At 47.5% G+C, this 16,896-nt stretch overlaps 1 protein-coding gene across 3 annotated transcripts in view; it reads left to right on the top strand.

Annotated features, from left to right (window-relative positions):
* Positions 1 to 16,896, top strand: part of Grik4 (glutamate ionotropic receptor kainate type subunit 4) — a 424,337-nt gene that overhangs the window by 337,628 nt on the left and 69,813 nt on the right. For all 3 annotated transcript variants that reach the window (XM_087905544.1, XM_087905543.1, XM_048417251.3), the window contains exon 12: positions 12,817 to 12,924. In XM_087905544.1, the coding sequence (XP_087761670.1) occupies positions 12,817 to 12,924 (108 nt within the window). The remainder of the gene's footprint in view (positions 1 to 12,816; positions 12,925 to 16,896) is intronic.

Genomic DNA, 16,896 nt, shown 5'->3' with positions numbered 1-16,896 from the left:
GGCCTTGAAGTTAGCCTGAGCTACAAAGCAAGTTCAAGGTTAGCCTGGGCTACAGGGCAAGGCCTTGTCTCAGAAAAACAGAAAAAGGGGTGTTTGGGAATATAGTTCAATTGCCAGAGTGATGCCTAACATGCATAAAAGCCCTGGGTTTCTTGTCAGTTCGCAGAAATAGGCATAGTGGTGCATGCCTGTGATACTAGCATGTGGGGAGGTAGAGGCAGGAGAATCAGAAGTTCAAACTCATCATTTGGGGAGTTTGGAGTCAACCTAGGCTAGTGATCCTGTCTCAAAAAAGAAAAAAAATACAGGGAGCTGAGATACAGGCAGAAGAATCTTTTAAGTTTGTTTTGTTCTGCCCAAACAAATAGGCGACCTGGGCATCCCTCTGACCCTTCGATGGGAAGTTGTACTACTGAGGCCCTGAGAGATGGGAGTCCTTTAAATCTGTGAGAGCATCATTGGGGTGCCACCTGCAGTCAGAGCCAGCACAGGGGGCATGAGCACCACTACTGCTTTGGGTGCCGTATTTATCTGTCACAACTTTCTTCAAGAACAGCCGAGGTTGAGAACCTTTGGCAGTAAGGATGGTGACCAAATCCTGTGTCACATCCTAGAGGCTGGAGATCAGGACTGGAAATCTGAGTACCGCTTGTTAAACACCAAATAGTCCAGCATAGACAGGTGTAATTGATTCTCATTATTCATGAGATCTGTATTTGCAAGTTTGATTGCTTGATGAAATCTTTTTTTTTTTTTTTTTGCAAACCCCAAATCAATATTCAACAATTTTATAGGCATGTGGAGAGGCAAAAAAATGACTCACTCAGTGTGCACATTCCCAGCTGATCTTGAACTTGGGGATGTTCTGCTGTGTTGTTTCACTGCTAATATTTCCAACAAGTGTCTTTTTCACAGACGATTGAGTGCTATAGTGTGTGTGTGTGTGTGTGTGTGTGTGTGTGTGTGTTTCCCCTAGTAATTTTTCTGTTTAAACTAACTCCCACAATGCAGTGCTGACATGCTGTCCCATGTTCCTATGTACAAGAAAGACTGTGCCATGCCCTACAGAATCAATCTATGTTCGATAGCTTCCCATGAACCTGACCTATGGTCTGCTATGCTTGTGAGTGAATCAGTAATATGAATTAGATGGAACATTGGTAAGCAGAGATTCACATAAATTAATAAGGTTACATATTGGTGCATTGATAAGAATACTCTGATCAGAAGCTCACAGGAACCTAACCCTGTGTGTCTCCTGGGAGCAAAGGTTTGCTATTCCCTACTTTAACGTGTGTGGCAGTTTTATATAGGTCAGAGGAACAACAAAGAATTAGAATCAACTGTAGAGAGACTCAGTCAGGAGAGAAGATCAGGAATGAGCCCGTGGGAATATCTGAATGTTCCTATAGGGCCTTTCTTTGCTCAATAGTCCTGATCCTTACCATGTCCAAGGCCCCTCCAGGCCTTGCCTTCCTCTCAGCTACTCTGATATAGAGATAAAACCTATGTCCTTGTGTGGGATTAATGACATAATAAAAGCCTTGTAGACCAATGTTCAAAGTAGCTTCTTGGGTTACTGCAAACATAAGGAAGAATACTGACTAAATGTCTCATGTCAGAGAACACACTACCTGCGGGACAGCACATTCCATTTTGGGAAGGTTCTTTCTGTCGCCACATGTGTTAAATGTTCACCTGATTTACCTTTGTGCCCAGGAAGCTGTGCTCCCAGTGGCCCCATTGCCTCGCTCAGACCCATCTCTCTCCCAGGTTCAGTTTCAAGGCACTGGGAAAATCTGTGCATTACAACTCTTTGACTTGGAAGAGGCTAGCCCACATTATTCTTTTGAGGCGTGATCACTGAAGACTAAATGCACTAACTTGCCTCGGTGAATTTACTGAGCATCCATGGTAAACCAGACACCAGCGTTGGAGCTGAAACGACAAAAGGAGAACTAATCCACATAGACAAAACTTTAGCAAGTGCTGATTCCACGCTAGGTGCTGGGGTTAGAGCTCTTGTCTATCAAGGAGTGAAATGGGGAAAGTGGACCCGACATAAATGGTGGTATAAGAGTTGTGTGATTCCAAGTGTGAGGAGTTTTCTCAATGGATGAATGAGAAATCCCATGGTCCAGTCAGGAACGGGCAGCCCTTTCTAAGGCAGTAACAGGTGACTTGTAGCTATAAGGATCCATGTTCAAACAAAGGAGTTTATAGCAAGGCCAGGTAAAGAAGCCAAACCTTCTGCTCCCTAACTTCTCAACCGTAGCCTGGTCTCACTTTCCGGGAGTGTTGTTTAGATAGTCTTTTCTACATACTTAAATCAGAATCAAAAGCAGGGAAACCAAGGGATGTGGGCTCTCACGTAGGAACGCTTATGGCAAATACTGCTGGATAAACTAATAATTCAGATAGTTGCCAAATGATTAGTTATATATCCACAGCCTGGAAAATTATAATATCCTGGGCTAGTGGTGGTCCTGTCTGCATTTGAATCCTCTCAAATCCTAGTTTTTTTATATGTAAATTGGGGATGGTAGCAAAATCTCCCTGCAGTATGGTTGGAAAGATCAAATGAGATAATAAAATGTTCAGTCCAGAGCTTTGGCATGGAAGGGATGCCCAAAAGTACGGATTAACAAAACTTTCTAATCGTTAGCCCTTAGTTCCAGTGAGTAACCGATACTAGGAGTTCATAGGTGTCAGCAGTGTACTCATTAAACATGACTTATTGTCCAAAGACTATGCTAGGTACTGAAAATAGAGTAGTGGACAGGTACACTACCCAAACCCCTGATGGTGTGCATTTTCATATTCTGAATGTAATTTGCATGGATGATGCGGTTCAGAACGCATGAATACCCACCGATGCATACGCCAAACCCAAACTTATGCAGTATTCAGTATCCCTGCTCATGGACTGCACCTGTGTCCACCCTACAGGCGATCTCACTTTTTAAATGCAAGTGCTGGTCCACTCAATTGGTTTCATAACTCACAGATGGATTGTAGCCAATGTTTAATAAGACGCTGTACTAGACAAAACGAGTGGAAGGCGTGAAATAAGTCCTGGCAGAGTGCATTGTCGTGGATCTTCCTGGCTCTCCCTGCACTGGTTTTTGATCTCTTACTTTCATCGGGCACTGCTGCTGTCCTGGAATTTTTGCAGCATTAAGCACTTAAGTGCTCCAGTGAGTATCTGTGTGTCTTCTGTGGCTAAGCAGATAAGGCCTTTGCTCGATTTCAGCAACTCTCTCTATTCCCCAAGTGACTCCAGTTTTCTCATGACCCCAAACTGCTCTTGTGTTTATAAGCTGTTCTATGAATAGACATATTGCGGCTTAAGCTAATGAGCATTACTCCCATATACCAGATACTTATCATGGAGGCTGATGTTACTAATATTTTGAGCTAATATTTTGTGTGTGTGTGTGTGTGTGTGTGTGTGTGTGTGTGTGTTGGGGGTGTACAAACATGTATGCATGGGAGTCAGAGGTCAACCTCAGATATTCTTCAGGTAATCTTGTCCTTGGGGTATGAGATAGGGTTTCTCACCGTGACTTGAGGATCACTGGTTAGGCTACCGAACCAGCAAACCCTAAGGGTCTGCCTGCCTCTGTTCCCCTGGCGCGGCCCTATTACAAGCATGGGCCGCCACACTGGGATTCTTTTACATGCCTGCTGTGGTTGAGAACTCACAGCCTCCTGCTTGCTGAGCTGCCTCCCCAGCCCCTTAAGCTGATCTCTGTCAAGTTATGTAGCTGTACCACCAAGGCTGTGGGAACCGTAACCTATCTCAGGTCATCCCTAGCATCTCCTTCTTAATGTCTCACACCTGAGTGACACCTCACCATCCCATATGGAGACACTCTAGGCACGCACGATGTGCATATTGTATCATAAGCATCCTTCAGAATAAGAACTCCAGACTTAGAACTCAGAACTGGAATCTAAAAATGATTATGGTTCCAAACCTTGGGTCACCCTGGAAGGAAAGAACTAGACTATGCAGAACTTGCATTTGATTGGCCTTGACTTTGCTACAGCTGTGATCACCTCAAGTGATCCCCATAAGTGGATAAGGGTGGGAGGATTAGGCTGATTTCAGGTGTCAAAATCGATTTCCTCGGGCCACATAGTAAAGGACCGACAAGGTAGAACCTGACCCCAGACAGCTTGACATCTGATCTCTTCGGATCTGTCCTACTACAGATACAGTCATATGCTGTCTACCTCTGCAGGGCTTATGGCTCAGCAAAGGTCATTAGCTCCTTATCAGGAACACTGCATGATGTTATGCCAGCCAGCCTGCAGTGACTATCATTCACACCTGGGCCAGTCGACTTCTAAAGAGAAAAGGGTCACTGGGGCTCACAGTCTTGAAGGGTTCAGTCCATGGTTGATGGACCATCAACCACTGCTACGTGGGGCCTGGGCAGAGAAGGTAGGGTGAGTGAAGTCCTTTACTTCATGGCAATGGTCAAAAGCTCAAGAGTAAGGGGGAGCTGGACTTTCAACTTGGCTTAGATGGCTTAAAATTTCCACTGCTTCCCAACAGCACCAGCTAAGATGCACAGGACCTTGGGGATCATTCTGGATGCAAGCTATAGCATGTCTAGCTGTCATTTGTGTTCATCTCACAGATGAGTGAGCAAAGTTCAGAGACTGGTGCCTGGGCAGGAGGAAGGAAAACGTGGCCACTCTGATGCCTCTACAGTTCCCCAGGGCCACTGAGCAAATAGCTTGGGCTCGTGCCCACCTCACTCATGTAGGTCCTTTCTGTTAACTCCGTTCAGGACTGGAGTCAATGAACAAGCTCACACTGATCAGAGAAGCACGGGAGAAGGTCCGGGCTTCAAGGTTAATACAGCCTACACCTATCCTAAGCCAATTAGTAGAGCAAGAAATAGGACCTGAGTTCCAATCCTACTTCAATGCTCATCAGCTGTGTGATACTCAGAGAGTTACTTGACATTTCTGAGTCTCAGTTTTGTTAATTTATTTGGCAAAAACTCACATGATTGTACCGAATTCAGGCATTTTTTACTGCTTCAAACATACCAATGAGCATGCAAGTCTCAGGGGGGAATAATGACAGGGCTGCTACATGGAAGCAGGAGCATTTATGAAAGGAAACCACATGGGTCAGGGCCCAGGAAACAAAGATCAATAAGTATTTGAAACCTCTGACTTTGGAGCAGGGCTTAGGGTTTCATCAGCTGCCGCAGAAGAAGCTGGGTCCCAGTGGTGCCAAATACAAAGAGCAACTGTCTAAATGTGCATAAACTGTTAAGTGGTACAGTGTTGTGTGCACATCCGTGGACGTGGGAAGCAAGTCCCTTGGGGTTGAAAAACCAATCCCTTTTTAGTTACTTAAGGAAGAACAAAGTGGCCAAAAGACACCCCTGAGCATCAGGCAGCAGGGAACTAGCTCCAGGGTCCTCAGGGCTCCCAGCAGCAGCGAGGGATGCTAGTTAGAAGGCTGGTAATTTTGCAAGTGCCAACACTCCAGAGAAGGTCCTGAGGGCTCCTGTTTGACAGTTGAGAAGGAAACCATTGGATGCAAGTAGGGGTGGGGGTGGGGACTTGGTAAAGTTTACGCAGGCTCTGCCAACAGGCCAGGCCTTGTGCTAAACCCGTTCCCATGGATACGGTCTTGACCCTTTCTAACCAGATAACACAGTGGTTAGGAGCATGTGCTCTGGTGATTGAGAAAATCTGTTTGAATCTCCACTGTGGTGCTTATCAGAGTGTGACCGTGGAGACTTTAATTACCCAACCTTGCTGGTATTCAGGACTTTAAAAATCTTTAAAATGAGTATAAAATGGTCTACCCCTTGTAGATTTGCTGAGGATTAAATAAGATAAAGTTTCTGTGCATTTGTTCAGTTACATTTAATTGAGCATCTATGAGATGTGAGGCATTGCGCCAAACCCTAGAGAAAAGAGGCAGGCTACCCAAGCTGTTATCTTTACCCCCATGAGGCTTATGACATAGTGAGACAGACAGTCAGTCAGCAGTATCCCATGTTCAGACGGTAAGAAGGATGACGGAAGAGAAGACCTGCTTCCTGAAAGAAGCAGTCTTCAGGCAGAGGCCTAAAGGAAGCAGGTGAAAAGTAGATATGGGTGAGCAAACATTTTCCGTGACATCTAGATGGTGAGTGCTCAGTCTTTGCAGGCGCCTTAGCAGTACGCTGCAGCTCTGCCCTTCTGAATGAAAGACAATGCAGAAGTGAATGGGTCAAGCTCTGTGCCAATAAAACTTTATTTGTAGAAACAGACAGTGGGCCAATTACAAGCCATGTTCTACCATCCCCTGAACTAGCTAAAAGAGAGTTGGAGTCAGAAGGTCATGTGGCAGGCACAATTCTAGACAAGAAATGGCACATTCAATGACCCTGGCAGGGTATGACTGGAGAAAATCACGGGGAGCAGGCATATGGGGCCTTGTGGGTCTGACAGGCTGCAGGATGGCTTCTTGTGTCTGTCTTTAAACCAAATGGGAAAGAACTGTAGGGTGTCTAAGCAGAGGCTGCTGTGACTGTAGGGGTCAGTTCTAGGGACACGACTGACTGCTGCCTTGTGAGGACCAGAATAGAGATGCTCAGAATGTCTTCCAGTCCTCCAAAGGTTCGTCAGGAGTGTGGAGACACACAGGGCCCTGTGATCGCAGCACTAGGTGCCAGCATAATCAGGTCTCCTGACTCCATTTTGTCAGTTCTGAGAAGTGAGGCACTGAACAAGGCCCTTGGATGAGTGCATAGCAAGGGCAGGAAGCCTCCACAGGTACCTGTGGTCAGGCCCCGGACAACTACTTCCTATAGTAACCAGCTTCCTCATGATGACTGAGGGCCACGCGGAAGGCCAAATCCAAGTACCTGCTGTGCATTCAACTACAGTAATGGCTTCTCAAAGGACTATGGAGCGCTCCTAATCAAGCCACGGAGCCCATCCTCTAAAGCCCTTATAGACTTATCCCTTGCCTAATTTTTCCTCCCACCGGTTCTCTGGCTGCTTCCCCCAGAAGTGTTAAGTGTAGTTCAGCTCCAGGAGGACAGGGCCTCAGAATCAGTTGTCCTGCTAGAAGCAGAAGCCATAGCCCACCATGAGGAAAGAGACATACACCTGGAGTATTAACTGGTTCTCTTTACAATGATGGAGAAATACAGCAAGTGGCCAGTACACTGCAGTAATCCTGGGGCAGCAGTGGACCAACATCATGGTTTCTACTCAGCTTCCTAATGACCATGCCTCACTTTAAGGTAAAGCCCACTCAGGTGAGACAACAGAAGAGCCTGTAGCTCCCTTAGGAAGGAAGCCATATTTTTGAATGCATAATGGAGCCCTGCAAAATTCAGTGCCTAAAGGAACAAGAAAATTATTAATTTATATTGATCTGTATCCCTAGGGAATTTGTGGGTAAATGATACTTCCTACGCATGGGTAATTCTGCCCTGTGTTAGCTGTGTTTGGCTACATTTCCATGTTTGACTAAGCATCTCCGTCAGAAAGTGTTTCTTTCAATAGCCTTTGAGACAGTGTTTAGAAAGACTATACAGTTTTATTTATCTATTTATTCTAAATTTGAGGTGGAGGTTTCACTACATAGCCCAGACTGGCCTTGAACTTACTATGTAGTCCAGAATAGTCCTTGAACTCTCAGTGATTCTCCTGCCTCAGCCACCTGAGTGCTGGGAGTGTGTGTCACATACCTGACTACACATTGGTTCTCACAATTATGATCACAGTCAAGCACTGCCCGGGTCTTATTTAGCATCCTAAATTTTCTGCTTTTCTATTCTGCGACCTGGATACATTGACTTACCAGGACTTGAATTGTTTTCTAATTGAGTGAACTATACACCAGAGTGCCCTATCTGGTGCCTGGTGGCAGAGTCGGCACCTGTTGTGTGGTAAAACCAGCTTGCTTTAGCTGTGGAGAGGCCATTGCACGTGTCTCCCTGACTCTGTGCTCTCTATGAGCTAAGACATTGGTTGGGAATGCTTATGCCATAGAAATTGGCAGCGACTAGGAATTGGGATCTCTTTTTCCAGAAGAAACAGTTTTGAAACACCTCCTCCTGTCGTGGTGTGCCCTCATCTCTGTGAACCTCTGGACCCTGGTCATTCCCTGGCTCCTGATGGTCAGGCAGCTGTTCCTTGTGTTCTGCAGTGATCCAGCCAAGGGTCAGAACAACTTACACTACTGCTGTAGCCCAGACTCTTGGTCCTATCCCTTGACTTCCTGACTAAGTCTCTTATGGTGGCACTGCTGTCTGAAAACCAGAGTTGGTGGCACAGGCCTAATCTGTCTAATAAGCTAAGATCCCAGTGTGGCACTCTTTGGAGGACACAGAAGAGACCCTGCCTCCCATCCCCAGCAAGGACACTCGAATGGGTACTGACTAACACAGTACTTGAACTAATCTAAAACCCCTTCAAGGCAGCAGATGCTATATAAATCCCCATCTTATGGATGGGGAAATAGACTCCAAGGGATAAGCAATTGACACAAGGTCATAACGTTCATAACTAGAGAAGCCAGGTGGAAAGAGAGTCCCCCCAACCCTGGGGCCATGGCCTGGATGGTGCAGATGGTGCTATGCTCCAGGGCCAGAAGAGACTGAAATCCAGCATTAGCTCTGCATGCTCAGCTGTGCACAGGCTGGACCCCATCTGCCCAGGTGACGGAGGGTTTCTTCCCTGAGTTAAGATACTATAAAATAGGGGCTATCTGTGTTCTCGGCCAGATGCTTGCCTTCTCTCCTGCCCTTCACTGCAACCTCTCGAGCCTCTAAAATGGTGAAAAAGCAGAGCAAATAGAGAAAAAAAAACAAGAGTGGGGGTGTGATCTGAAGTGAACTGATCCCGTGGTTTGCTCTGGGCATGTGGGCAAACCAGCTGTGCTTGCAGAAGGCTTGATGTGGAGGGGGGGACAGGTGTCAGTGAGGTGGAGCAAGGGCATTTGGCTGCAGCTAAAGGCTCAAATCCTGTGAGAAGAGAGTGACATCTCCTGCCCACCCCTGCCCATGTGTGGCATAGATGGTACCCAGTAGGTGGGGCAATTAGCCTGTATCCCAGGGCACCTGGTTCCACCATGGCTCCCCTTCCCACTGTCTATCTGCAATTAGATGGCTCCGGCTAATGGCTGCCAAAGCACTTTGTTGGCCCTGATGGCTCTATTAATTTCTCGAGGCTGATAGGAGAGTGGGTGGGAGCCTCATTTCTTGACTGGAGCTCAGGGGCTAATTAGTCTATTTGCCTGGTCTCCAGAGGTGAAGACTTGGGGGTGCATAGCTAGGCTGTCAGATCTGGCTATGGAAAACTCTCTTCTGCCCATGACTGTTGTAGGAGCCTAGTTTGTTGCTTGAGTGAGGCCGAGGAGCCTGGGCTGCCCCGAGCAGGTGGTCTTGCTGGTGTGAAATGTAAGTCCGAGAATATAATACAATGCTGAAGAGTTTGGTCTTGTCCCAAACATCCAAATGCTGGCATCCAGCCTGCTTGGTTTTATGTTCCTCCTGCCTGAGTGGAGTTCTTCTAGGCCTAGCTGACCATGGGGAGCCAATTCTATACATTTTGAAGGCAGGAAAGCAGCCCCTGGGAGGAGAGAGATTCCTGCTGGATTTATGGAGTGTCAGGACCAGGGAGAAGAAAATTATGGTACTAAAGCTCATACTGGGTTACTGAGGGATCTAGAGGCCACCCTGGCTAGTCTGGTTTGCTCAGATTACACACACACACACACACACACACACACACACACACACACACACACACACACACACACACACTCACACACAGTGTCCTCGCCCTAAAAAACAACAGAGTCAGGAAAGATCAAAGATTTCGGACCCCGCTCTGGATTCGAACCTATACCACGGCTACCAGCTGTGACCCCAGGAGACAAGCCATTAAACCCGTCTGAGCATGTTTCTTCATTAATAAGTAGAAACACCACGATGCCTCCAAAGTAGGCATGGGAGGATTCAAAGCGATAGACCGGGGGTCTATGACACCACAGGTGTCCTGTAATTACTACCCACCCCACTCTGTTTGGAAATCTCACGGCAGAGCTTTCATTCTCTCACCCTTGTTCCTGTAGAGAGAAGGGGAAGAGGGGGGAGGACCAGGCAATGATGTCCCAGCAGGTCCCTCGGAGAGGCAATAGGAGCTCCAGAAGCCAGCAGCCAGCTCGTCAGTGTTCTGCCCGCGCTGGGCCAGCAAGAGCAAAGTGCCCATAGGAGACAGTGACTTTCTCTGCTTCTATGGCCAGCAGCAAGGTGCTGAGGTTTGAGCATATACAAGGTTGTTGCGGGGTCGGGGGGGGGGGGAACACCGGGATGTCAAAATGCGCCTACAGTGTTCAGAAAGCAGAGCTCTGCAGGCTTCTGTGGGAAGATTCATCTAGGGTTTAGAAATGCAGGGCTTACGGTTCAGGTCTCTCAGCTGATGGGCTGTGGGCTCTCAGGCAAGCTGGGTAGGAGCTCTTATTGTATATAAAACAAAGCATAGCATACGTAGAACTGTTGTGCCATTGCACAGATGAAGAAAATTGTCTTTCTGTTGGTATCCTTCCAGAGGTGTGGAGAGGAACTTTTGCTTATCTACTCTTTGCCACCTGTAAAGCCCACCGTGGATTCATGCATGGTCCTGGAGGCCCAGCAGAGCTCCCAGCTGGTGGTCTAGGGAGGTCCTGGTGGGGCCTGCCCTCTGCATGCCTCACCTTCTCCAAAGCATAAAGGCAAGCTGCGGGCATCTCTGCATTGTGACTCTGAGCCCTTTTGTTCCATGAAGTAAGGATGGGGTCATAGGGGAAACTAAGTCTTCCTTGTTGTTGGAGCGTCTGAAAGCCTAGCTCCAGGGGACAGAACAATAGGGCAACTGCAGGGACTCATGGGAATTTTCCAGGAAAGCTGCTTCTGGTGCCTAGGAGACATGGCTCTGTGCATCTCTGGGCATGCAGGCAACCATCAGCTATTTTTTATGGGTGCCAACCCAGTTACTCGGCAACAGGAGTGACTTGCCTGGGGTCTAGCCAGCAGAATTATATTGGGATCAAAAATGTGTGTATTATATATGTATGCATTATTTATAGATGTTATGTAATATAAGGTCATTTACAGAGGTGGTCCATTGGACCCCCTGGAGATTGTCAGGGTGATGGAATAGCCCGCAGTAATATACGGTATCCTCAACCGTTGGTTAAGAGAGCATGATGACCCATGTCAGTTCTTGCAAAGTCAAGGCAGGAAGATTGCCACAAGTTTGAAGTCCGCCAAACTTGATTAAGAGGGCATATCTTATTTGTGCATATATGTATGTAATGTATGCATGTGTATGTTAGTGTGTATGCTTATGTGTGTCTCTCTGTGTGTGTACACCTGCGTGTGGGGGTATGTGAACACATGGAGGCCAGATTCACCTCATTGTTTGTTACAGGTTCTCTCATTGAACCTGGAACTTTCCAATTTGCCTTGACTGACTGGCCAGCTAGACTCTGCGATCCTCCTACCTCAGCCTTCCTAGGGTTATGGTTAAGGGTGCACACCACTGTTTCTGGCTTTTTCTATCTTAACATGAATGCTGGGGATTCAGACTCAGAGCTTCATGCACAGCCAAAGATTTAGTAATAAAGCCATTTCTGCAGCCCTGTATATAAATGATCTTTTTAACTACATTAGATAAAAACAAAACAAAAGACAATTTTAAAACACAGTAGAGGAATGGAATGAAAAATAACACTTGTGGGGTGCCAGGTTAAACCCATCCTCACCATGGACACCAGGGTGTCTGTTGTTATTCCCATTTGACACAGAAGGAAACATGCTTGGGGGCTCAGAAACATCACTGAGGTTGCACTGTTAGTTTATCCTCCTGGTTAGAGTGGGGTTTGTAGTGTCAACCTGGTACCTACAAGATCTGTCCACTCTGAAAGGGAGTGGAACATTCCCATTTCCAATCAAGGACTCAGGACACTGATTGAGCCTCACGGTGAGCTAGTGGATTAAGGAGACCAGGGTTTGACTCTCCCTCTTCTGACTTATTCACTCAGCCATATGTTTAGTCATTCAATAAACATATAGATTTCTGTTCCTTTAGTAATGCGATTTCATATGGGCTTTTCAGTACCAAGGATTGAAACCAGGGCGTCTTTCATGCCAGGAGAGAACTCCACCACTGAGCTACATTCCGAGCCCTCGGCAAGCACTCATTAAAGGCCTAGCACATGCTAGTTTCTTCTCATCTTCTATCTATTCTCCCAATTGCGTGTTTGTTTGCTTGTTTGTTTGTTAAGATAGGGTCTCACTATGTAACCCAGGCTATCCCTGAACTCACCAGGTAGCCCCAGGTAACTGCAAACTTATAGCAATCCTCCTGCCTTGACCTTGCAAGTGCAGGCATGAGCCACAATGCTCCCTTAGCCAATTTGGAAGGCAGACCAAAGCAAAAGAGCCTTGTGTCTTTGCCCTGCTTGGAAATAGCATCCTTCCCCGTTTCCCCTCCGCTTCTGCTGCCAGAACTCTGCACCGTGCTAAAGCCCTAACTCTTTTCTCCATTCCCCCTCATCTCTTCCAAGGCTTGGATTCTTTCTTTCCTCGCTCTGACATCCTTCTTTCCTCAAGACTCTCAGCCTGTATCGTGTGCCCCAGTTCTGGTCTAGCCTGTTGCTCCTGCATACCCCCACCCTTCCCTCCTGGTGTTTACCCACAGCAGAGCACTGTCCTCTGCCATTCTCAAGTCCAGTAACCTGCAGCCCAGGCTGTCCCTTCCCCAAGTCTTCCCATCCTCTCCCCTTGGTCTCCTCAGATCGGCCAGTGGCACGTGGCAGAGGGCCTCAGCATGGACAGCCGCCTCTACGCCTCCAACATCTCCGACAGTCTTTTCAACACCACGTTGGTCGTCACCACCATCCTGGTAAGCGGGGTTTCTCGGGCCTCCAGCTGCAGCTCCCGAGGGTGCCTCCTCCCCAAGCTCTTGCCCTTAGGCTTCCCAGGGCACAGAAGATGGGAATGCTGATCACAGCACAGAGGCCAATTTATGGCAGTGTAATTGCACTCCAGTTACTGTTTCCCATGGAAATGCTGTCTGCTGAGCTGCTGAGCATCTGGGGCAGAGGGAGAGCGGCGGCCGCAGTGTGTGGATGCCTCGCCTGGTGATGGGGTGGCTGTTTAGAAACCCTAGAAATGGGGCCTTCTGACACGGGTGGGACTAGCTGGATCCAGACTCTTGAGATGACCCCCCACCACGTTCCCAACTTTGCTTGGTATAAAACCACCCCACTCTAGTCACACCCTCCAGCGGACACCCTAATGTCTGGGTTGCTATGGCCCTTTCCTTCATTGTGATAAGAGAGGTCTTGATGAGCCCCTCAGCCAAGAGATCATCTGCCTTTCTACTTGATTCATTTCTATTCAGTAATTACCAGTCTGCCTCCCACCCCTGCCCCCTGATGTCTGTCTGGCACTGTGCTCACTCACAAAATCTCCAAAGCTGAGTACGGCTTGGTTTGTACTTTCAAAGAAGTTATCCTTGAGCAGACAGGCCAAGTCAAGTGCCCACAGCCAAGGTGTGCCATCACCACTAGCCCTGAATACTTGCTTTAAAAGTCTGTCAATTAAACCAACTAAAGGTTAAGCAACAATTACTTTGTTCCTCCCCACTCTGATTTTAACTAACCAAAGGGATATTTCCCCACCCCACACAGCGTCTCACCAGAGGGAGGTAACTAGCACAGCCACACTGGTATTCCTTCAACCCAGAGCAGAGGTGGTGTCTAGGCTAGCTGCGTACAGTCTAACCTCTGCTAGAAAGATGTGCAGGTCTGCAAACATACCTATTTCTCTTGGGCTTTTTTGATAAAAACAGAAGAGCCTATAGACCTCCATTATGACCTTCAGGAACTCCCAAAGGTCAGGAAGCCTGGGCTGGGATTGTTGATCTATTACAAACAGAATGGGCAAAAAGTCAAGAGAACAGTGGGAAGCTAACTGCCCTAAGGTGCAGAGGAAAGAGACAGGGGTGGGGGCTTGGTATAGGAAAAAGCAGCAAAGCCTGAAAAAGCCACATTTGCCATGGACCCTGAAAAACAGAAAACAGTTACAGAGAACCGGAAAAGAAAATGAAGGACAGCATTGTTAATGCTTAGAAAATGCTGGAAAACATGGGCATTCCTAAAAACGGGCATTGGTTGGGAAGCGGAGAGCATAATCCAGGATCATGTGTCCACAGTGCTTAGATTCTAGGCTGATTCTCCTCTTTCTTTGGAGATGGGACACTGAATGTTTGCATTTGTTCATCCAAGGGATATTTATTGACACTGCCATATGCTTGGAGCTGCTCAAGGGACTCAGGAAACATCAATGAACCAAACACAAAGATCTCTCTGCCTTTCAGGAGCTTCTGTTTCAGTATGGAATATAAGACAGTACTAAAATGTCAGTGAAGACTGAGTCTCCCTTATCGATGCTTCAGACCCAACGTATTTCAATTTAAGATATTTTTCAGGTTTGGGAATATTTTCACATTGCTAGTTGAACAACCCTAATGAGAAATTCTAGACCCTGAAATACCTGGTAGTGTCCTGTCAGCAATCAAAACGTTTCAGATTCTGAAGTAGCTCAGGTGTGCCATTTGGGTTAGGACTGCTTAACCTCTAGTCAAAGCACGTGCATGTGTGTGCGTGCGTGCATACGTGTGTGTGTGTGTGTGTGTGTGTGTGTGTGTGTGTTTTAGAAGGATGGTTGGAAGCAACGAGCCAGGATCAGTTCCCAGGTGGTCAGGCATGGCCTCCTTTTAAGAAGGTGGAGTTGGAGAGAAGGCGTGACCCAGGGGAGGGTCTACCTACCGTTGCCTGGAAACAGCTGGAGTGAAGGGTAGGAACTGCAGATCCAGGCTCCCAGGTTTCAAGATCTCCTGCTCCCAGCTCCTACTCTGCTCACCTGAGCCACGTAGAATACCAGGAAGACTAGAGGGCGGTGGTGTCCCCCATCCAGCTGAGAACTGGGGACAGCCTGACTAAGCTGTGTTGGTGAAGGGATGTAGCGCAGGACGTGACTGTGGGGCCCTCTACCCTGCTGTCTTTTCTACCCTTTAGTATCTCCCCTCCTATCAGTCTAGTGCCCTTGCCTTCGTCCAGAGTTCAACCCCCTCCTGTGCCTCTTTGTCATGTGTGGAGTGCTCCCAGGCCCCCTTCCCACTTGCTGTGTCTATCTCCCTACTACACTCAAAATTGTCTTGTCATTTCCTTCCTGCCATCCCTTAGTTCCTTTATTTGGGTTCTAAACCCTTCACACACGGGAATAACCAAGTACCCCTCCATGTAGTCTTGGGGGCCCAGGATTCACTGCCCATACCTCCATAATGGAATGTTCTTCCCTCTGGGTGCCTTTCCCCAGATCAAAGGTCTCTGGAGTTTCCTCTTGGTTGAATTCTGCCTTTTCTGTCCCCGGCTCTTTCCATACCCCTCTGACCAGATTCATTTTCTTGTAGTTATTTGACTCCCCACATCCCCTTTGTGAATGGGAATGCTTCAAGTATCGTGGTGCCTGACACAAAGAGGAACTTAATAGTTAGAGTCTGAATGTGGGACTACCTTTGAGAAATTCTTGAAAAGCTAAGAAAAGTTGGGGCAGGAGACAGGGAACCTGCTAGGCTGTGTTTCTTGCTTCCCCATATCCGGAATCTACTTTGCTAGAGGCTTCTGTGATACTGAAGCTATAAGGTCATGTTGTCAGATGGGGAAGATGCTCTGGTATGTGTGTGTGTGTGCGCACGCGCGCGTGTGTGTGTGTGATTATGTATGTGTGTGCTTGTGTATTTGTATATGTGTGTGCCTATGTGTGCCTGTGTATTTGTATGTATGTTTGTGTATGCATGTGCCTGTGTACGTGTGTCCATATCAACACAGGAGTTCTTGAGAAGCTGGGTTCTGGCAGGATACTCTTGTATGAGGCTAGTTCAAAGGAAACCAAAGTCAACATTGGTTTATTTCCTGTGTAGATGTGGCTGAGGTGGCCTATCCAAACCAGATCCTCTTTCTGGGAACAAAGGTCCTAGCTCAAGCCCTCTCTGACTGTTCATAAGTTCTCCCTACAAATGGTGGTCCTGAGCGACTTACCTGTTAAGTTTGGGATGTATCCACCTTGTCTCACTTCTGCCAGGGACACTTGGGATGAGCCACAGCTCCCATCTTCAGAAAACATTTTCTGTGCTGGGTCCTGAGTTAAAGACATAGCTGTATTGTCACCCCAGGTTCTCCCAGCACCCCTGCTGAGGACAAGCCAGCATTCAGCCTCCCTCCTTTTCCAAAGTGCCCATGAGCCCCAGGCCTGCTGATACTTTGATTGTCCAACACTTCTCTTCCCTCTGAGAGCAGCCTTTTGTGAATATTTACTTTGAGCATGACAGTGGATCTCAAAGGAACTTGAGAGTAGAGTATAAGAAAAGGAGAATTTCAGCTGGGCAGTGGTAGTGCACACCTTTAATCCCAGCACTCGGGAGGCAGAGGCAGGCAGGTCTCTGTGAGTTCGAGGCCAGTCTGGTCTACAAGAGCTAGTTCCAGTATAGGCTCTGAAGCTACAGAGAAACCCGGTCTCAAAAAACCAAAACCAACCCACCACACAAACAAACAAAAACCTCTGGCCCTTCTCACTCTTTCAATCAGCAGATATGGGGGTGACAATGAGGAGAAGGAATGGCCTCAGGCCCCACTCACACCACCCTGGGGCTGCACAGCCTCACAGTCTCATCATCACCATCATCATCGAGTGTGAGGAGGAAGCCTCTCTATCTGCCTCTTCCAATTGCAGGAATTCCTTCTCACCTGTCTGTTATCCCACGCACAGTGTCCCTACCTCAAAAGGAGGCCATCATCACACTGCCTAGTAC

Source organism: Myodes glareolus, chromosome 4 (assembly GCF_982192425.1).
Source record: "Myodes glareolus chromosome 4, mMyoGla1.1, whole genome shotgun sequence".
NCBI classification, from domain to species: Eukaryota; Metazoa; Chordata; class Mammalia; order Rodentia; family Cricetidae; genus Myodes; species Myodes glareolus.
This window is presented reverse-complemented; position numbering and strand designations above follow the sequence as displayed.